The 20863-nt window shown below is 51.1% G+C and overlaps 2 protein-coding genes across 8 annotated transcripts in view; one reads left to right on the plus strand and one right to left on the minus strand.

Annotated features, from left to right (window-relative positions):
- Window positions 1-2098: 2098 nt before the first annotated feature.
- GTF2H5 (general transcription factor IIH subunit 5) lies at window positions 2099-12104 on the minus strand. Its single transcript, XM_060205279.1, has 3 exons — window positions 11862-12104; window positions 9814-9885; window positions 2099-2279 (listed from the first exon to the last, which is right to left on the minus strand). The coding sequence occupies exons 1-3, from the start codon at window positions 11891-11893 to the stop codon at window positions 2099-2101; spliced, it is 285 nt and encodes a 94-aa protein (XP_060061262.1). The 5' UTR covers window positions 11894-12104.
- Window positions 12105-12284: 180 nt separating this feature from the next.
- The window catches only part of SERAC1 (serine active site containing 1), a 38756-nt gene continuing 30177 nt past the window's right edge, over window positions 12285-20863 (plus strand). For 2 of the 7 annotated variants that reach the window (XM_060205268.1, XM_060205269.1), the window contains exons 1-3: window positions 12285-12352; window positions 17661-17756; window positions 19249-19285. In XM_060205268.1, the coding sequence (XP_060061251.1) occupies window positions 17666-17756; window positions 19249-19285 (128 nt within the window). In that variant the 5' untranslated portion in view covers window positions 12285-12352; window positions 17661-17665. Of the gene's footprint in view, window positions 12353-14555; window positions 15026-15093; window positions 15537-17660; window positions 17757-19248; window positions 19286-20863 lie in introns of those variants that run through there. The other 5 variants (XM_060205272.1, XM_060205273.1, XM_060205270.1 and 2 more) reach the window with 4 other exon arrangements.

Here is a 20863-nt window from a genome sequence, read left to right on the forward strand (position 1 = left end):
GATAAGACAGAGAGAAACTGAGGAGGGGGCAGAGAGAGAGGGAGAGAGACAGAGACACCATCAGACCTTTGCCGCTTGTGAAGTGTCTCCCTGCAGGAAGGCAGCTGAAGGCTAAACCCGGGACCTCGCGAAGATCCTTGCACTTGGTACTATGTGTGCTTAACAGGCGCACCACTGCCTGGTCGGCCTCCAAGATTCAGGTTTTTTTTTTAAATTATCTTTATTTATTTATTGATTGATTGGTTAGAGACAGTCAGAAATCGAGAGGGAAGGGAGGGATAGAGAGGGTGAGAGACAGAGAGACCCCTGCGACACTGCTTCACCACTTGTGAAGCTTTCCCCCTGCAGGTGGGGACTGGGGGCTCGAACCTGGGGTCCTTGCGCATTGTAATGTGTGCGCTCAACCAGGTGCGCCACCACCCGGCTCCTGAGATTCATTTTTTTTTTTTTTTTTTAATTTATATTTGTTTTCCCTTTTGTTGCCCAGTGTTATCATTATTGTTGTAGTTATTGCTGTTGTTATTGATGTCGTTGTTGTTGGATAGGACAGAGAAATTGATGGAGAGATGTTGGGCAACCCCCTGCTCTGACGCTGTGGTCTACTTACATAATCACTGTTTGCTGAGACCCGCCCTGCCTGCAGGGTACTGGTTAATCCCACTTTGATTAGAACCTTCCCAACAGCTGCTATGGAGGCTTTCTACCTTTGCACTCTTTTCTCCACCTCCTCTCCTAGCCACTTCCTTTTCCCACTCGCCACTTCCGGTTAAAGATATATATATATATATATATATATATATATATATATATATATATATAAAGGTGTTGTCTCTGAGCGGTAAAGGCCTTGCATTATATTCCCGCTCCGCCACGAGTTCCTGGTCTCTCTCCTGTATCCGAGTGAGCAGCAGCCCAGGTTGGCTCCGGTCGAGTTCTCTCCAGCCCAGAGAACACGTGTCTGGGAAGAAACAACCACAATGCTACCCTGGCAGAGAGAGAAGCAGAGGGGTGAGGGTAGACAGCATAATGGTGAGAGAGAGAGAGAGAGAGAGACACCCAGAGCTACAGAAAGTCGCAACCATGAGCACAGAGTCACGCCACGCCTAGGAGGGTCTGCGCACCCAGCAGCTCCGTCACATCCCACTGTATTGCTGGGACTACACAGGCAGGGGCTACACGTTTAAGAAAGGGAAAAAACTCTCCAGGGAGTCGGGCGGTGGTGTAGCGGGTTAAGCGCACCTGGCATGAAGCCAAGGACCAGGGCGTAAGGATCCCAGTTCAAGCCCCCGGCTCTCCACCTGCAGGGGGGTTGCTTCACAGGTAGTGAAGCAGGTCTGCAGGTGTCTGTCCTTCTCTCCCCCGCCTCCCTCTCTCCTCTCCTGTCTGCCTCTCCTCTCTCCATTTCTCTGTCCTATCCAACAACAATAACAACTACAACAAGGGCAACAAAAATGGGAAAAATGGCCTCCAGGAGCAGTGGATTCATAGTGCAGGCACCGGGCCCCAGCAATAACCCTGGAGGCAAAAAAAAAATAAAAACTCTTCATACTTCCCCAAAGAGATAAACAATAGCATAGACTTTTAAATATATTTATTTATGTATTTATTATTGGCTAGAGACAGAGAGAAATTGAGATGGGAAGGAAGAAAGGGAGGTAGGGCAGGAGAGAGAGACCAACGTGCAGCCCTGCTTCACCATTCACAAAGCTTCCCCCTGCAGGTGGGGACCAGGGGCTTGAACCTGGGTCCTTTGCGCACTGTAATGTGTGCATTCAACCTGGTGCGCCACTGCCTGGCCCCTCCTAGTAGGGTGGCTTCCAGTGGAGGGGACGGGACACAGAACTCTGGTGGTGGGAACTGTATGGAATTATATTCCTATTACAATTATGCCTTCACGATCTTGTCAATCACTATTAAATCACTAATAAAAAGACATTAATAAAGGATAATAAATCAGTCAATTATTGAAAAACAAAGTTTAATCCTAGGGCATGCACACTGAGGAGAATGAACAAAAGAACAGGATGACAAAAGAAGTCCAGGGCCATAGTGGCTCGCACGTGACTGACCCAGCCAGCCCCCCAGGACACGGGGCGGCTCACTTCTGGGTGAGCGAGAAGGCGTTCTGGTCCATGAGCTCGCCCACACGCTCCTGCAGGACACCCACCAGCTCGGCGATGACGAAGACGTGCGTGTCGTCAAGGTCCTGGATGATGAACTTCTTGCCCAGGGCATTGGACTCGTCCAAGTAGAGCAGGAACTGCTTCATGGCGGGGTCGCTATAGAGACAGAGAAAGAGATGCAGAGATGGGGACGCGGGGCGGAGAGAGCAGAGGGGCTGGGCGGGGAGCTCAGGTAACCCGCCCGTCCAGGTTCTGCCAGACTACTGGGTCTCTCGGCTCCCCCAGGACGTGGTGCAGCAGGGAGAGACCAGCCTTGCTTGTGAGGTTTTGAGCTCACAAAAGAGGTTCACAGCGACGCTCTGGTTCTCTCTCTCTCACTCGTAAAGACAGAAATCTTTTTGGGGACTGGGAGGTGGTGCACCTGGTTGAGCGCATGTTACTGTGCACATGGGCCTGGGTTCAAGCCCCTGGTCCCCACCTACAGGGCAGAAGCTTCATGGGTGGGGCAGCAGGGCTGCAGGTGTATCTCTCTCTCTCTCTATCTATCCCTCCCCGATTAAATAAGAAAACAAAAGAAAAAGGAAATTGGCTGCCAGGAGTAATGGATTTGCCATGCAGGCACCCAACCCCAGCGAGGACCCTGGTGGCAGTAAAAGGAAAACCTGGTTTCTAATTAAGAGCCAGAAACTTATGGAGTTTAAGACAAAGGCACAGGGCATGGAGGCAGTGCACTTGGTGGAGCACACATCACCATGCATAATGACCCGGGTTCAAGCCCTGGTCCCCCCCGCCCCCAATCATTCTGGGAAACTACAAGATTGGCCAGCTAAGAATACAGATCCAGGTTCAATTTGGAGCACCACCACCAACCACAGAGCTGGTCTTCCTCTATTTTTTTTTAAATTAATTTGTTCCCTTTTGTTGCCCTAGTTGTTTTATTGTAGTTATTGATATCATCGTTGTTAGATAGGACAGAAGAAATGGAGAGAGGAAGGGAGACGGGGGAGAGAAACAAAGACACCTGCAGATCTGCTTCACTGCCTGTGAATCAATGCCCCTGCAATTGGGGAGCCGGGTGTTCGAACCAGGACCCTTACGCCAGTGCTTATGCTTTGCACCACGTGCGCTTAACCTGCTGTGCTACCACCCAACTCCCTTCTTCCTTCATTAAAATATTGAAAGTTAGGGGGAAAAAGGCACACACAGGCAGAGAAAGACGCTCGCGCTGTGAATGAGCAGAGCAAAGGCCGGACTGGTTTTGCCCTGGTTCTGAGGAGCTTCTCACCCGCAGCACAGGTCGGGAAGCCACCCTGTGGGAGCCGGGTGCATCCGCAGCTCTACAGGAAGGCTGCCTGGCTGGGCGCCGGCCAACTCCCCAGCCAGCCGGCACAGTGGAGGCCTTGTCTGTGCACCTGGAGCCGGGCAGACATCTGCTGGCCGCGGTGAGCCTGCGGGGGCTGCACCTGGGGAAAGCGGGTATGAGGCTGCTAGAGGGGGAGGCCCCCCGCCGCAGAAACACCACTCAGCACTCTGGCTTTGGCACAGAAGTACACATTCCTAAGCTAAGGCCTTTAACTTTAGCTGTGGGCCTTGGCAGCTGTAAGGATTTGGGAAAAAGACTCGTAGGTCTAAGTGCTTTGCTGCTTTTCTTTTTTGCCCCTTTGGGGGGGGGGCAATTGTTGTCCCCAGGGCTTCACTGTTTCAGGCTGGGGCCAGGCTTGAACCTGGGTCGCTCACACAACAAAGCAGGCCGCCTTCCAGCCAAGCTCTCTTGCCAGCTCTGTGTTTCTGTCGTTAAGATTCAATTTATGAGGCAGACCCCAAAAGGGCATCATTTTGGCATGTGCAGTGCTGGGAACAAGCCCTGGGCTCTACCCACCATGTGACTTTCCTGTTGAAAGAAACTGGTAAAGAGGCGGCACGGTGGCACACTTGGTTAAGCGCACACATTACAGTGAGCAAGGATGTGGGTTCCATCCCCCAGTCCCCACCTGCAGGGGGAAAGCTTTTTGAGTGAAGCAGTGTTACAGGACTCTCTCTCTCTCTCCCTATTACCTCCTTTCCTCTCGATTACTGGCTGTCTCTATCCAATAAATGAAGATTTAAAAAAATTTTAAAAAGAAAAGAACTGGTAAAACATGGGGTTTCCAGATGGCTGGGGCCACCTGCAGTCACGTGTCAGTGAGAAGACCCCCTCTGCTGGCCCACGCCTGTCGGAACAGCATTTTGCTAGCTCCCTGGAGGAGTAAGCGTAAGCAGAGCAGCACTGGGAGACCGTCGGGTCACCAGAAACAGTTCAGGAGGTCGCTGACTGGCTTGTCTGTAAGCTCATCCCCAAGTTCAACTCCACACCCCAAACACAACGCCGAGGGGCCTCACGTACCCGGGGACGTGGTGAGAGCACGGACAGGCTTAGCTGAAGATGTGCACGAGGCAGCCTCTGCCCTCAAGTCTTCAGGGGAAATACCTGCTAGCTTAGCTTCTCTACTTGGGCAGGTGCAATTCACCCTGGGCTCTTTCAAAATGTTTAATGAGAAAACTAGAGAAAGAAAAGTAGAGAGAGGCCAGAGCCCGGCACAGCTCCGGCTTACAGTGGTGCTGGGGGACCAACTTCTCAAGTCGCTTCCCAGGCGGTGAAGCAGGGCTGCAGGTGTCTGTCTTTCTCTCCCCGTTTTCCGCTCCTCTCTCCACTTTTCTCTGTCCTATTCAATGACAACATTAATAACAACAATAAAACAACAAGGACAACAAAAGGGAATAGATAAATATTAAAAAATGTAGGGGGCTGGGCGGTGGCGCAGTGGGTTAAGCGCAGGTGGCGCAAAGCGCAGGGACCGGCGTGAGGATCCCGGTTCGAGCCCCCGGCTCCCCACCCGCAGGGGAGTCGCTTCACAGGCGGTGAAGCAGGTCTGCAGGTGTCTGTCTTTCTCTCCCCCTCTCTGTCTTCCCCTCCTCTCTCCATTTCTCTCTGTCCTATCCAACAACGAATCGCGTCAACAAGGGCAATAATAATAACCACAACGAAGCTACAACAAGGGCAACAAAAGGGGGGGAAAAATGGCCTCCAGGAGCGGTGGATTCATGGTGCAGGCACTGAGCCCCAGCAATAACCCTGGAGGAGGAAAAAAAAAAAAGTCAAACATCTCCTGGGCTTTTCCATTCTTTTGATTTCAAAGAGAAAGAATGAGGGAGAGGAGGACACTGTCTCATCTTCATGGAGTCTCCCCAGGGCCTATATGGGGTGCCAAGGCTTGAACCCGGGGCCTCCAGCCTGGTGAGGCACATGCCCTGCCGGGTGAGCTATCTCCCGAGTCAAAGATCTGTGCAGCTATAAAGACAGCTACTCTTTGGAAGATTCGCAAAGGCTTCACTTTGGAATCCCTTTGCAGGGGACATTACTTAGGACATTACTTACCTGTTTCCAGGACAAGTTTTCATCTGCAAAGTGGGCACTGCAGCCAATTCTCCCAAGGGGAGAATTTTGGGTGTCAAACTCAGGCTGAGTGTTTTTCAAGTTTTAAAGAGACCTGAACGAGATCTTTCTTATTCTTAATTTTGTTTAATATTTCTTTACCAGAGCACTGCTCTGCTCTGGCTGAAGGAGGTGCTGGGAATTGAACCTGGAAGCCTGGAGCCTCAGAGATGAAGTCTTTTGCTGTCTTCCCAGGGCCTCTGAACAAGGTCGCTCACACATACAGTTCTGATTTTAGTCGGTCTGAGATAAGACCTGAGAATTTGCATTTCAGAGAAACTGCACACACGCGGCTCTTAGTCTTGAGCTCATACAGCAATGTCAGGCGGCAGAAGGCCACTGGAGTCCAGGCCCAGCTCTGAGGCTTGATAACAAGACTACAAGGTAACAATCAGAAGACAACATGATGCTTCTGCAAAAGGACTCTTCTGCCTGAGGCTCCAAAGTCTCAGGTTCAATCCCCTGCACCACCACCAGTGAAAGCTGAGCAGTGCTGATTAAAAAATAAATAGGGAGTCGGGTGGTAGCGCAGGTGGCGCAGAGCACAAGGACCTGTGGAAGGATCCCGGTTCGTGCCCCCGGCTCCCCACCCCGCTCCCCCGGCTCCCTGTGGGGGAGTCGCTTCACAGGCAGTGAAGCAGGTCTGCAGGTGTCTGTCTTTCTCTCCCCCTCTCTGTCTTCCCCCCCTCCATTTCTTTCTGTCCTAACAATGACAACATCAATAACAACAATAATAACTATAACAACGAAAAACAAGGGCAACAAAAGGGAAAATAAATAAATAAATAATCATGTCAAAAATAATAAATAAATAAATCAGGGCCAGGCGGTGGTGCACCTGGTTAAGTGCACACATTACAGTACACAAGGACCCAGGTTCAAGCCCCGGGTCCCCACCTGCAGGGGGAAAGCTTCACAAGTGGTGAAGCAGGGCTGCAGGTGTCTGTCTCTCTGTCTCTCTCCCTATCTGCCCCTCCCCTCTCAATTTCTGTCTGTCTCTATCCAATAATAAATAATAAAGTAAATTAAAAAAAAATAAAAACAGCAATGGGGAAAGCAGCAAGAGAGAAATGAAAGCACCAATAAAGACAAAAGCTAGAGAACACAAGAGAAGTGATTATCAAATCCAGGGGTGAAGTTTAATTTAGGAGACCTAGGGAAAAAAAACTGAAAACACACAGCCTGCCAAAAACCAAACCAAACCCCAAACCAAGAGTTGACACTGTGTATCTTTTATGTGTGTGTATTATCATTATTTGAATTGCCACCAGGGTTATCTGCCGCTGGGGCTGAGCGCCTCCATGACGAATCCACCTCTCCTGACCGCATTTTTCCCCCTTTCTTTTTATTTGCTAGGGCAGAGAGAAATTGAGAGGGAAGGAGCTAGGCAGAGAGAAAGAGAAACACCTGCAGACCTGCTTCACTACTGGCAATGCTGCCCCCTGCAGGTGGAGGCCGGGAGCTTGAGTCCAAGCCCCTTGGTACTGCTCTACTGGTCGCACTACTGCTAGGCCGCAGCCTCTGTCTTTATTACAAAAACCGGGGGTGGTGTGTGTGTGTGGGGGGGCGTTGCTAGCGCAGCAGGTTAAGCACATGTGTCGTGAAGTGCAAGGACTGGAGTAAGGATCCTGGTTCAAGCCTCCAACTCCCCATCTGTAGGGGGGTCACTTCACAAGCGGTGAAGCAGGTCTGCAGGTGTCTCTCTTCTTTGCATCTTCCCCACCTCTCTTTATCCTACCTAACAACAGCAGCGCTGACAAGGGCAACAAGCGCAAAAAAAAAAAAGGAAAAAAATGCCCTCCAGGAGCAGCGATAACCCTGGGGGAAAAAAAGAAAAGAGGAGAGCCTGCAGGAGAGGCCAGGCGCACCTGGTGGAGCGCACGTCACAGTGCGCAAGGACCTGGATTTGAGCCCCTGGTCCCCACCTGCAGGGAGAAAACTTCGCAAGTGGTGAGCAGGGCTGCAGGGGTCTCTCCGTCTCTCTCCCTCTCTATCACCCCCTTCCCTCTCAATTTCTGGCTGTCTCTATCCAATAAATGAATAAAGATAATAAAAGAAAAAAAACCTGCAGGAGTGGGGTAGGTGACATTTTAGAAGCAGTGGAGCAGTGTTGCAGGTCTCTCCCTCTCTTAAAAAAAAAATAAAACACCTCAGCCGACCTTGGATGGACCTTGAAAAATTCATGTTAAGTAAAATAAGTCAGAAACAGAAGGATGAGTATGGGATGATCTCACTCTCAGGCAGAAGTTGAAAAACAAGATCAGAAGAGTAAACACAAGTAGAACCTGAACTGAGATTGGTGTATTGCACCAAAGTAAAAGACTCTGGGGTGGGTGGGTGGGTGGTGAAAATACAGATCCAAGAAGGATGACAGAGGACCTAGTGGGGGTGTATTGTTATGTGGAAAACTGGGAGATATTATGAATGTACAAACTATTACATTTAATGTTGGATGTAAAACTTTAATTCTCCAATAAAGAAATTTTAAAAAGATAAATACATAAATAAATATTTATGGGAAAAAATTAATTAATTAATTAAATAAAACACCCTCCCACTAGGGAAGGTGGGGTTATGCCGGCACTGAGTGCCCACAGAGTTCTGTGGCAACAAAACAAAAAAACCCAGCAGGCTACTGTTGCTGTTTATTCTGACCAAGTAAAAAGAAAAACAAGATAGTCTTTTAATCTTTCCCAAGAGACAATAGAGCAGTGTGGCTAGAACATTTTGGATCTAACACTCTTGTCCTTTCTGCGCTTCAGTGAACACCCCTCTTCTCTTGGTTGGCTTACTTGTTCCTCACACTGAAACAAAGATATAAGAACCCGAGTTCCTTACTAGACCTTCGCTCACTTCCGGGTCCTTGTGCAGAGTAAAATGTGCACCACCACCCGGACCATTTTGTTTTACCTTTTATTGTCATATATATATATTTTTCATTGACACGAAGGTTGTCGCTGGGGCTTGGTACCAGCACAATGAATCCACCCGGCAACCATTTTTTCCTTTATAGTTTGATAGGACAGAAAGAAATGGAAAGGAGAGGGGGAGATAGAGAGGAAAAGAGAAAGTAAGACACCTGCAGACATGCTTCTCCACTTGTGAAGCTTCCTCCCTGCAGGTGGGGAGAGGGGGCTTGAACTCAGGTCCCTGCATGCTTTGTTTTACTTTTTTTTATTGTTGTAGTTATTATTGTTGTTATTGATGTCGTTGTTGGACAGGACAGAGAGAAACGGAGAGGGGAAGACAGAAAGGGAGAGAAAGACAGACACACCTGCAGACCAACTTCACCGCCTGTGAAGGGACTCCCCTGCAGGTGGGGAGCCGGGGGCTCGAACCGGGATCCTTACACCGGTCCTTGTGCTTTGTGCCACGTGCGCTTTTGTTTTACTTTTTAACATGGCTACAGAACATTCAGGACTACAGGGTCAGGGAGCTAGCTCACCTGCACGGTCTGAGGCCCAGCACCATGTGGGAGCACTTCAGCACTGGAGGAAGCTTTGGTGTGTCTCTCCATCTAGAAGTCGCCGGGAGTGATGAAACTGAGGTCCAGAGAGAGAGAGAGAGAGAGAGAGAGAAAGAGAGAGAGAGAGAGACAGAGACAGACAGACAGACAGACAGACAAATACGACTGTGGTAGTGGCTTCTATGCACTTGTGCTCACTCGCCTGCTCTAAACGCCAGAGAGAGCCTGTCACTTGGATTTGTTGCTCCCCTGCCTTGTGGGAGAGGAGAGGCCACCCTGCACACAGGCTCACATTAGGGTCACAGACGGGAGCGTGGGGGTTTTCTAGACAGTGAATGTGTCCACAGGGCAGGGGCCCCAAACAAGACAGGATTACTGGGGGGAGTAAAGAAGGACTGGAGACCCTCCCTGCAGGAGCCGTTTTCAGGCTAGGCAGCCCTTACAGCAGCCGTGCGGAGCTCCACCCTCCCCGCTCGGGTTTCTCCAGGCCCCTCTGGGCTGTGCGCCTGGCTTTAGGAACTGCTCTTGTTCTTTTTCTTTTTAGAGACCAGTTTGTGACAGGGAAGACTGGGGCCAACTCTAAAACTAAGCAACGAAACCATTTCCACTTTGTTGGGGGGGAGAATAAAGCTGAAACACGAATCAGGCAGATCCTGCACCACAGGGGGAAAGAGAAGACGTTACGAGAGGCGCACAAGTGAGTCAAGACTTAGCCGGTGAATGTGAACCCACTAAGCACCAAAGTTACTAACCATTCTATTAGCACTCCTTTCAAGACGTTGACCATCTTTTCCCAGCCAGAAGGGGCAGGTGGCGTCCAGATGCTGGTAAAAGGGAGAAGATGACAGTGAATCAAACTTAAAAAAAAAAAAGAAGAAAAAAGGAAGCGTCAACTTTAAGCTTTGGTGACACACCTCAGAAATGAGGTGAAATATGAAAAGTTAGGGTCAAACGTTCAAGCAGGAAAGACACAGGGGCTTTTACTCATTCAGGGAACAGCTCTGAGCAACAACAACAACATAGTGAGGAGGCAAGCAAGGGCTAGCCAGCTGGAGACAGCCTCCCCATAGCAAAATCGGGACTTCAAGTCACGAGCTTGACCTGGGCCAGCTGCCAGCGAATCCTCTAGCCTACCTGCTAGCAGGGTCTGTCAGTAAACCCCACTGGTAAGCAAGACAAAGTACACTCTCTTCATGTACAACAATTAACTTTTTACACATCTTGCTATGAGAGATAACTGAATAAAGGCACAATTATGGGCGGGGCAGACAGCACAATGTTTATGCAAACAGATGCCCATGCCTGAGTTCTGAGGTCCCAGGTTCAACCCTCAACCACCATTAAACAAATAAGAAAAGAAATAAAAAGCAAAATTACACGAGTCCGGCTGGGTCTGTCCCCTTCCTGCTTGAAAGCCACTGTGTGTCTCGTCTCTCTGCTTGAGAATTTGATAGCATTCTCTCTGGACTATTCAGAAGGTCTAAATCTTACTTGCACACAACTCGGGCTGCCCCACCCCCCAAGTAAAGGGGCCACATGCACAGTGGTCTGTCCAGAGCCCCCTTTAGAAGTCGGCCACCCATGCAGCACGCCAGCCCTGCAAGGCAGATGGCCCCCAGCTCCATCTGGGACATGACACCTCCAATCACCAAAGCATGGTGGTGCTTTGGTCACAAATCAATCAATCGATCAGCAGAAATAGAAAACGTGTCTGTCACTCTCATGCCTGAGGCTCCTAAGTGCCAGGTTCAATCCCCTGCACCACCAGAAGCCAGAGCTGAGCAGTGCTCTGGTGTTTCTCTCTGTGTGTGTCTCTCTGCATCTCTCTCAAAAATAAAACAAATTTTAAAAATCCATTTATGGGACCGGGTGGTGGTGCACCTGGTTGAGCACATGTTACAGTGCTCAAGGACCTGGGTTCGAGCCTCCGGTCTCCACCTGCAGAGGGAAAGCTTTGCAAGTGGTGAATCAGGGCTGCAGGTGTCTCTCTTTCTCTCTCCCTCTCTATCTCCCCTACCCTCTCAATTTCTGGCTGTCTTCATTCAATAAATAAAGATAATTAAAATTAAAAAAAAAAATATATATATATATTGGTCCGGGAGGTGGTGCAGTGGAACAAGCATTGGATTCTCAACCATGAAGTCCCGACTTCGATCCCCGGTAGCACATGTACCAGAGTGATGGCTGGTTCTTTCTCTCCTATTTTTCTCATGAATAAATAAATAGCACCACCATAAGCCAGAGCTGAACAGTGCTCTGGTTAAAAAAAAAAAAGAAGGAGGAGGAGGAGGAGAAAGAAGAAGAAGGAGAAGGAGAAGAAGAAAGAACAGACAGACAGAAAGAAAGAAAACGTGTCTGTCAGTGAAAAGGTTTCTCCTCTCAGCCCCGAATGTGATAAAAAGAGATGCGGGTGTATGGGGAGTGGTCCACCTGGCTAAGTGCAGGTATTACCATGCACAGCGTCCCAGGGTCAACCCCCCCCCGACTCCCCACCTGCAGGGGGGTCGCTTCACAAGCGGTGAAGCAGGTCTGCAAGTGTCTGTCCTCCTCTCCCCGTTTCTTCCCTCTCCACTTCTCTCTGTCCTATCAAAGACGGTAAGTTAAACAAAGATAGACAGACACCGGGACGTGGGAACTGCAGAATGGGAGCTTCCCAAAGGGGTCTTCAAAGGATTCACTGGGGGGGGGGGGTCGATCCCCAACATCTCGCTTTACGGATGGGGGGGGGGAGCAGCGAAGAGATGCCACAGTAGGTCCCAGCCAAATCAATTAAAACATGGAAAGGAGGGGGAGGGTGTACCAGCCGGGTCTAAGGGTCTTCACCCAGCACATCTCACTTCCCACGGACCCGGGCTGGAAGGGAAGGGAAGGAATCCAGCCGACTTGGCCCCTACACGGCTGTCAGCACTGGGGCTGTGGGCCACACCTCCTGCAGCCAGACCCGGCCAAGTGACCGGAGAAGGGGGACACCGCCCTGTGCCCTGAAGCCTGGAGAACAGGCTTCCGAGCCTCTTCTTTCCCTTCCCAATCCCTCTGCGACGCCCTACTTGCCCCCCCCCAACTCCACTCGTCCTCCCGCACCCCGGGCGGACCAGACGCACCTCCGCCCACACAAGCAGCTGCGCCTCGGCGTCGCGGACAAAGTGCGCATGCGGCTGCGCCGGCACGTCATCAAGTCCGCGACGCCTGTGGGCGGGGCGTCAGGGGGCGGGGCGTCAGGGGGCGGGTCACGTGGCGCCGGCGGCGGGAGCGGCCTGACAGCCCGGGAGCCGGGTGGGCGCCCCCGGGCCGGCGGGGTCCGCGGGAGTGCGGCGGCGGAAGCCGCGGGTTGGCAGGTAGGAGGGCGGCCGGACTGCGGGGAGCTGGGGCCGGGTAGGGGCGCCCCGCGAGGAAGCGATTCATTTAGACCCGCAGAGCGGGAGGCCTCCTTCGGGTCCTCGGAGCCCCGGCTTTCCCCCGGCTCGCGATCCGCCGGGTCCCCGTGCAAGGCCCGCGGGGCACCGGCCACCACCTTGGACCCGAGTCGCGGGAAGCTGATGGCGGGAGGCGAAGCAGACGGCATCAGCTCGGACCCGGAGGCTGGGCAGGGCAAGCTGCGGGCAGAGGACTGCCCCGGGTCTGGGACAGAGGGACGTCTCTAGGTCGCATCTGGGAACCGGAGTGGCCCCGGCTCTCACCTGGGCACAGGAGACTGAACTCAAGTCTCACCTGGGGACAGGGAATGCCCCCTTGGTCTCACCTGGGGAACAGATGAGTGGCCTCGAGTCTCACCTGGGGATAAAGTGGTTCCTCCAGGTCTCACCTGGGGACAGAGGAGGGCCTCTGTCTCATCCTGGGACAGTGGAGTGACCTCCAGTCTCACCTGGGCACAGGGAGTGTCCCCTCGGTCTCACCTGGGACAGAGGAATGTCCCAGAGTCCCACCTGAGGGCAGAGAAGTGGCCTCAAGTCTCACCTGGGGTCGGAGGAACACCCCCTGGGTCTCACCTGGGGACAGAGATGCCTGGTGGTTACACATGGGGATAGAGGAGTGCCCCCAGCTCTCACCGGGGAACAGGCACCTGGGTCTCAGCCTGGGGATAGAGGAAATCCCCCTCCCCCCAAAAAAAAAACAAAAACTGATACTAGGTGGGATGCCTCAGATATTTAAGCCTGGTAACTAAAGTGAATACCCAAGGTCCCTCAACTTAGTAACATGGCCATTTGAAGATGAAAGGCTTCCCAGGGTTCTAAAATTAATCTCTTTTCCCCTTTCTCATTTGAAGACTGTGTAATCGCTGTGACCAGTGAGGTCAAGGAGTTCTGGATTTCTATTGCTCGGGTTAAAGGGGCCTCCTGTACTAGGAACACGCTGCTTTTCACCCTGTGCTTCTGTGATTTAGAAGCTTAGCTCTGAAGCCTATTTCTGCTTCTCAGTTCCTTCAGTCTTCTCCCTCCCACTTGCATATTGTTGGGTGTGTTCTCTTATCAGCCTCTCAGCCTGATTCTCTCTCCCCTGGTATCTTTTTAATATATATTTTTTTTATGAGAGACCAACACACCACGAGACCAGAGCCCTGCTCAGCTCTGGCATTTGCCCTTGTTGGGAATAGAACCTGGGGCCTTTAGGGCCTCCCCACCTTCTAGTTTCTTGTCTCTGCTCACATGCTTTCTCCTCTGCGTCAGCTCTGCAGTTCCCTCACACTGAGGCACGTGCTCCAAGCCCAGCCTGATGCTTGCATGGTAGTTCCAAACTCTACACCAGCCTAGGCACTTCTCATCTCACCCTAACTTCAAAATCTTGCTCTTCTCCCTGTGCTTCTCGGAATCCATTTGAAACCACCGTCCACTTATCTTGCAAACACTTTCTTGTGCACCTGATTTCTGCCACACCACTGTTCCAGGCCATGAGAATACAACACTGCTCTTGTGTCTAATTAGTGGGAGGGACAGATAACGGGAGGTCACAGCCAAGTATCAGGAGGTGATGTGTTTGTTGAAGAGGGGTTGGAAGGGCTGCTTTGGCCTGAGGGTACCTGAAATAACCCCCAGACTGTATGACCTGCAGCTGAGGCTTCTGGGATTGGTAGAGCTGCAGGAGGACAGAGAGGAGGATGAGGAAAGGGACATACCCTCTCTTCTGCAAGGTCCCATCTCAAGGGGCATGGGACACAACTGCTTACGTACGACCCACGAGCCAGCTCTTAGTCGCCGGGCACACCTTTTTTTTTGTAACGTGCTTTTTTTTTTTTATGATCTTTATTAGATAGAGATAGTCAGAAATGGAGAGGGTAGGGGAAGACAGAGAGGGACCGAGACAGAGAGACACCTGAAGCCCAGCTTCACCACTTGGAAAGCTTTTCCCCTGCAGGTGGGAGCTGGGGACTCGAACCTGGGTCCTTGCAGATTGTAACATGTGCACTCAACCAGGTGCACCACCACCAGGCCCCCAAGTTTTTTTTTTTTTCCCAATTTTTTTTTTTTTTTTTTTTACCAGAGCACTGCTCAGCTCTGGCTTATGGTAGTGCAGGGGATTGAACCTGGGACTTTAGAGCCTGAGGCATGAGAGTCTCTTTGCATAACCATTATGCTATCTACCCCTGCCTGCCAGGCACATTTAACTGGAAGGAAAGAGAGACAGCGTGGTCTATTTGCCATTTGTGTATCTGGCTGCAATCCTGGGGTCTTAGTAGTAAAACGAAGAAGGGGTGCACACACGGTGATGTGTGTGCTCTACTGCGTGCACCGTCTCCCACCCCCTCACAGATTTCTGACATGCGCACACGCAGCAGTCCCCTCCCATGTGCCCTTTCGTCGCTTGTCTGTCACCTCTTTCCTTCCTTCTTTAAGCCTGATCACCTACAGTCTGTCTTGTCCACAGAAGGAGCTGAGAGACATCCCAGTGCCGGCGCTTTACTGTTGCCATAGCAGTCATGAGGAGGGCCGTAATCAGGGCTTGAACTCGCCGCCTACAGGGAAAAGCCAGGTACCCTTCCTGGTGGGCTGTCTCTTCAGCCCTAGAAACGGTTGTATAGGTTGAGCCAAAGAGCCAGCTCTCTCTCTGTCTCTCTGATAGACAGGCAGAGAGAGAGAGAGGGAGAGGGAGCGAGAGCACAATTACAGCACCAAAGCTTTCTTCCCAGTGGTGAGGGCCAGACTTGAACCTGGGTCGTGCACGTGGCAAAGCTGTGCACTCTCCCAGTGAGCTATTTCTCAGACAAGTCCCTCGGAGTGCCTCCCTGCTGTCCCCATGTCACAAAAGAAGGAAAAAACAAGTCTCACTGAGGGCCAGTCAGCATGGTTCTAGAACCTTGAATTGTTCTAGAAACCATTGCATCATCACACGGAGAGCATCCCCCATTCTCTGGTGGGGTGCCAGCAGTCAATTCAGCAGTCAGCAACTGAATTTCAAGAACTTTGAACACTGCTGGTGCTTCCCTGTCAGGGCCACAGAGGAACTCAGTCACTCCATGGGTCCGGGAACAACCTCCCATCAGGTGCTTCTTGTGCTGTGGGTCTTTCTCTGGTCATCAAAAACAGATCTAAGTCGGGGGTTGGGCTGTAGCACAGCGGGTTAAGCGCACATGGTGCAAAGTGCAAGGACTGGTGTAAGGATCCTGGTTCAGCCTCCTGCACTGCTGGTGGGAATGTAAACTGGTCCAACCTCTGTGGAGAGCAGTCTGGAGAACTCTCAGAAGGCTAGAAATGGACCTACTCTATGATCCTGCAGTTCCCATCCTGGGGATATATCCTAAGGAACCAAACACACCCACCCAAAAAGATCTGTGTACACATGTGTTCTTAGCAGCACAATTTGTAATAGCCAAAACCTGGAAGCAACCCAGGTATCCAACAACAGATGAGTGGCTGACCAAGTTGTGGTCTAGATACACAATGGGATACTACTCAGCTACTAAAAATGGTGGCTTCACTGTTTTCAGCTGATCTTGGATGGAACTTAAAAATTCATGTTAAGTGAAATAAGTCAGAAACAGAAGGATGAATATGGGATGATCTCACTCTCAGGCAGAAGTTGAAAAACAAGATCAGAAGAGAAAACACAAGTAGAACCTGAACTGGAATTGGTGTATTGCACCAAAGTAAAAGACTGGGGTGGGTGGGTGGGGACTTAGTGGGGGTTGTATTATTATATGGAAAACTGGGAAATGTTACGCATGTACAAACTATTGTATTTACTATTGAATGTAAAACATTAATCCCCCAATAAATAAATTTGAAAAAAAAAGGATTCCAGTTCAAGCCCCTGGCATCCCACCTGCAGGGGAGTCGCTTCAGAGGTGGTGAAACAGGTCTGCAGGTGTCTATCTTTCTCTCCCCCTCTCTGTCTTCCCCTCCTCTCTTGATTTCTCTCTGTTGTATCCAACAACAACAGCAATGAGAATAATAATAATAACATCAACAATGATAAACAACAAGGGCAACAAAAGGGAAAAAGTGTACTCCAGGAGCAGTGGATTCATAGTGTAGGCACCGAGCTCCAGTGTTAACCCTGGAGGCAAAAAAAAAAAGGAAAAAAATATCTAAGTCCTCTCTCTCTCTTAAATTATCTTTACTTATTTATTGGATACAGACAAGCCAGAAATCAAAAGGGAAGAGGGTGGTAGGGAGAGAGAGACACACCTGCAACATTGCTTCACCACTCACAAAGCTTTCCCCCGGCAGGTGGGGACTGAGGGTTTTTTAAAAAATTTATTTATTCCCTTTTGTTGCCCTTTTTTTTATTGTTGTTATTATTGCTGTTGTTATTGATGTCGTTGGATAGGACAGAGAGAAATGCGACTCCCCTGCAGGTAGGGAGCCAGGGGGCTCCAATCAGGATCCTTAGGCCAGTCCTTGCGCTTTGCACCACCTGCACTTAACCCACCGCGCTACTGCCTGACTCCCAGGGACTGAGATTTGAACGTGGGTCCTTGCGCACTGTAACGTGTGCTCAACCAGGTGTGCCACCACCCAGCCCCAGTCCTCTCTCTCTGCAGGAGTATTTTAAATTAAAGTTTTACTGGTTTATTACTATTTTACAATGTCTTTACATTTCGGACGTTCAGCTTCATGCCTCGAATGTCTGAAGGCATGCTAGGTGTATGTGCATGTATGTTTTTACAAGAAGCTTCAACTTTTTAGTTATTTACTATTGGATAGAGACAGAAAGAAATTGAGAGAACGGTTAAAAAAAAATTGAGAGGAGGGGGGAGATAGGGAGGGAGACAGACAGAGAGACATCTGCAGCATTGCTTCACCACTTGTGAAGATTTCCCTGTCCAGGTGGGGAGCATGGGCTTGAACCCAGGTCCTTGCGCACTGTAGTGTGTGCACTCAACCAGGTGTACCATTGGCTAGCCCCAGCTTCAGCTTTTCAGTCTCCAGGTTGTGGTCACAATGCCTAACCTGTCTTACTGACCTTTTACAACTGGACACAGCCAGTTTGAAACAGAATTGTCAAACTTCTTATTCCAGACCGACCTGAACTTCTTAAGGGGACAGTGTACTATCTTACCCTGGGTAACCCTAAAAGTTCTTCCAGTTAATTTACCAGTTTTAAATTAAATTGTGAGCTTTTTAGTCCAATGTGAAGTGAAGCCCGTTGTCTGTGTCCTTCACTCGCAGAATGTCCCTGGCCGCTTACTGCACTGTCTGCTGGAGGACAATAGGAACCGCGGCTCCTCCGCCCCAAAGCAGAACTTCCTGGGCCGCCATCAGTGAGTACCCACCGGCAGGGGACAGTCGGACAAAGCTGTGTCACTTCCTCTCCGTCTTCAAGGCCAGTCTGTTTGGGGGGGACAGACCCTCTGCATTTTAAATTAGTGGGTACTGTGTCCCTAGGGCCCGGTGAGAACCAGTCTGGAAAGAAGCCGTTGGTGGGGCAGCCCTGGGGGTGCCAGCTCCTGCTAGCCTGCAGGCCTGGGCACTGTCCCTCCCCAGTTCTGGAAGCCCTGGTGATGCCCTAGGCTTTGGCGGGGAGGGAGGTCCAATTCCCCTGCCTGAAGTGAGTGGAGCAGAGCCCCTGAGCCCTCAGTGGGGAAACAGGGATGTTGGCAGCTCTGAACGACAGGGTCCCTCTTCAGAGCCGGCCCCTCCTTGGCTGCCCTGGTTTCTGTGGGCTGCTGCCCCCCTATCCTGGGCCACATGGCTATGGCGGACGGCCAGCCCTCGCTGCAGAGGATCCCGGGAGTTCAGTGACACCTGGCTGTATGAAGGGCCTGGTGACTGGTGCAGAAGCAGCCCCTTCTGTGTGCCGCTGGCGCTCTTGCTGTGACTGGGCCTTCACTGTTCTGGGCCTAGGTGGGCCCCGGGGAGAAGCCACAGCTCCCAAGCCTCCTCTGTCGTGGTGGGGACGGGGCTTGAGCCTGAGCTGTGCACACTGCAAAGCAGACTCTGTCCGAGCGAGCTGTCTTCCCAGCCCCTGAGAGCTTTGTGTAGTGGTGAAGAAGTATTTGCTAAAGCTCTAAGTTTAGATCTCTACGTAAAAGTGTAGGCTGTCCCTGTGTTTGTTTGTTTATTTTTATTATCGCCAGGATTATCACTGGGGCTCTGGGCTGGCACTGTGAATTTGCCACTCCTGGTGGCTGGCTATTTCTTTTTTTTTTTTTTCCTTTCCTATTATACTTGATAGGACAGAGAGAAATTGAGAGGGGAGGGTAAAAGAGAGGGAGAGAGAAAGACAAGACACCTGTAGACCTGCATCACTACTAGTGAAGCATCTCTTTGCAAGTGGGGAAAAAGAGCTTGAATCCAGGTTCTTGAGCATCTGTGCTTCACCGGGTACACCACTACCTGACCCCTGCACCCTGCAATTAAGTGGAGCCACCCCCAGTCAGCGCAAGGTTCCCTGCCAGCTAGGCCCCTTGGGTGTCATCCCAGGGGGTGTGGCAAGGAGAGACCTTCCGACCAGAAGCCAACAGGAGTGGTAGCAAGGGCAGCCTCCAGTGGAACCCCTTAGGGCTGGAAGGTCATGAGGGGGACCAGGGGCACTGCCCTGGAGGGGCTGGCGGGAAGTTGGGAGCTGAAGGGGCGTCTGGGCGTGATGCGTAGGTGGCTGTTAAAAGAGAGGGGGGTCCTGTGCTGCCGGAAGCTGCTGTGTCTTCGGGGAAGGTCAGTAGCTTCTGAGCAGATTACAGATGCCCGGGGGGTCTTCTGCCTCGCTGTAAAAAATGGACCTCGCACAATGATGTCTCCTTCTTTCTCTTAAAGGAAATATAATAAAGTTGACTGGATCACTTATTCTAGGGTGAGTATCCGCTGTCAAACACCCTGAGGTGATGATACTGGCTTCTTCTTGCGGCTGTTTGAAAGCCTGCATACAGCAGGGTATCTGAACGGGGATGTGGGTTTTGGCATCCGATGGCCGGCTTAGTCACTGGCTGGCCCCACATTCTTGCATCTCACATCACTGGCGTCTGCCTTTCACCTCCGGGGTGTAGCCCCCTGGGGGGCTTCCTCTGGTCTGAGGGGACATGGGGAGTTCTGCTCACCTGGCGCCTCTGCTCTGAGGAAGTTTGTGATCCCACCAAAGCAGGTGTTCATGCCCATCAGCACATCTGTGCCAAGTTCCGGAGCAGGTGAAGGCAGACATTGACTAGAGTCGAAATGGTGTCTGGAACCCCCTAGATCACCACAAAGCTCCTGTGAAAGGTAGCAGAGGCTGAGAAATACATCAGATTCAGAAGCATCGTACCCCATTCTGAAAATTATATATATTTTAAAAGACGTATTTAATCATGAACAATAAGAGAGAGAACTAGAGCATTCCTCTGGCACGTACAATGCTAGGGATCGAACTCAGGAACTTATGCTCGAGAATCCAAAGTTTTGTCCACTGTGCCACCCCCAGGCTGCACTGAAAGTTATCTTTCAGTCTCTTCTCCCCTGATGTTTAGAAGGGGATTTGCCCAGTGAGCGTCTAATACCGCTCCACTGTGTTTGTCACTGATTCCCCTTTTCAGTAATAAAAGACTTGAAGCCGTGTCTTAAGTGCTCAAGTGACAAAGGATCCCGAGGGAGCTGGCGTTTTATCCAAACCACGTTCCTCCAGGGGACTGGAAGGCGTGGCAAGTCCTGTGTGGACGACTTCCGTCCGCCCGGGCTCATTGTGGGCAGCGGGTCTGTGTCCTGAGCATGTGTCAGAGCACATTCAGCACATGCACCGCAGTTCCTGGGGGAGAGTCACAGCTTTGAGAGAAATCATGATCATGCCGCACCTACTGAATCCATCTGCTCCAGGGGCTGCTCAGCTCAGGAGTCTGGAACTTGCCAGAAAACTCACTGCTGCCCATGTCCAGCTTTCTGTCCCTCCTGCTTGTACTGTCAGATGGGCAGCTCGGACGAGGCTCTGTCTAGCTATGAAGCTCTACATCTGGGTAGAGAGCACATCTGTTTGTGGGTTTGGGGATCTGACTCCGGGGGGACCCAAGTTCATTTGGGGAGCACAGTAAACAGACTCCCAGTCTGTTTCTTAGGAGAGGAGACATCTTCACATGGCTGGTGAGGGGGTACACAGCAGTTAATCTTGTTGGAAAAATGAGTGTTTTCTAATACCGTGGAGTAGTGGAGGAGTCTCTGTCCAGTCAGAAGCACCCCATCTATTTCAAGATAGTGGGGAGGAACGTACCCGCCCGAGCACAGTGGGGACGTGCAGAGGGCTCCTGCACAAGCCCCAAGCTACGACATCCCTGAGTGCCAGATACTGGCAGGATGGATAAGCCGACTGACACACACTTGTGTCCCGGGTAAGCCGCGTGCCACACGAAGTCCGTGCACTCTGCATGCAGGGGAATGGGCGTCACCGGCTGAGGCTGAACAGAACAGG

This window comes from Erinaceus europaeus, chromosome 13, assembly GCF_950295315.1.
Source record: "Erinaceus europaeus chromosome 13, mEriEur2.1, whole genome shotgun sequence".
Classification (NCBI taxonomy): Eukaryota; Metazoa; Chordata; class Mammalia; order Eulipotyphla; family Erinaceidae; genus Erinaceus; species Erinaceus europaeus.

Coding starts and splice junctions, on each gene's coding strand:
- GTF2H5 (XM_060205279.1), bottom strand. CDS start 11,893: ATGTGCTGGGTGAAGACCCTTAGACCCGGCTG. Junction 9,886..11,861: donor AAGACCCTTAGACCCGGCTG/GTACACCCTCCC, acceptor CCCTTTTACCAG/CATCTGGACGCCACCTGCCC. Junction 2,280..9,813: donor AAAGGAGTGCTAATAGAATG/GTTAGTAACTTT, acceptor CTGTCTCTATAG/CGACCCCGCCATGAAGCAGT.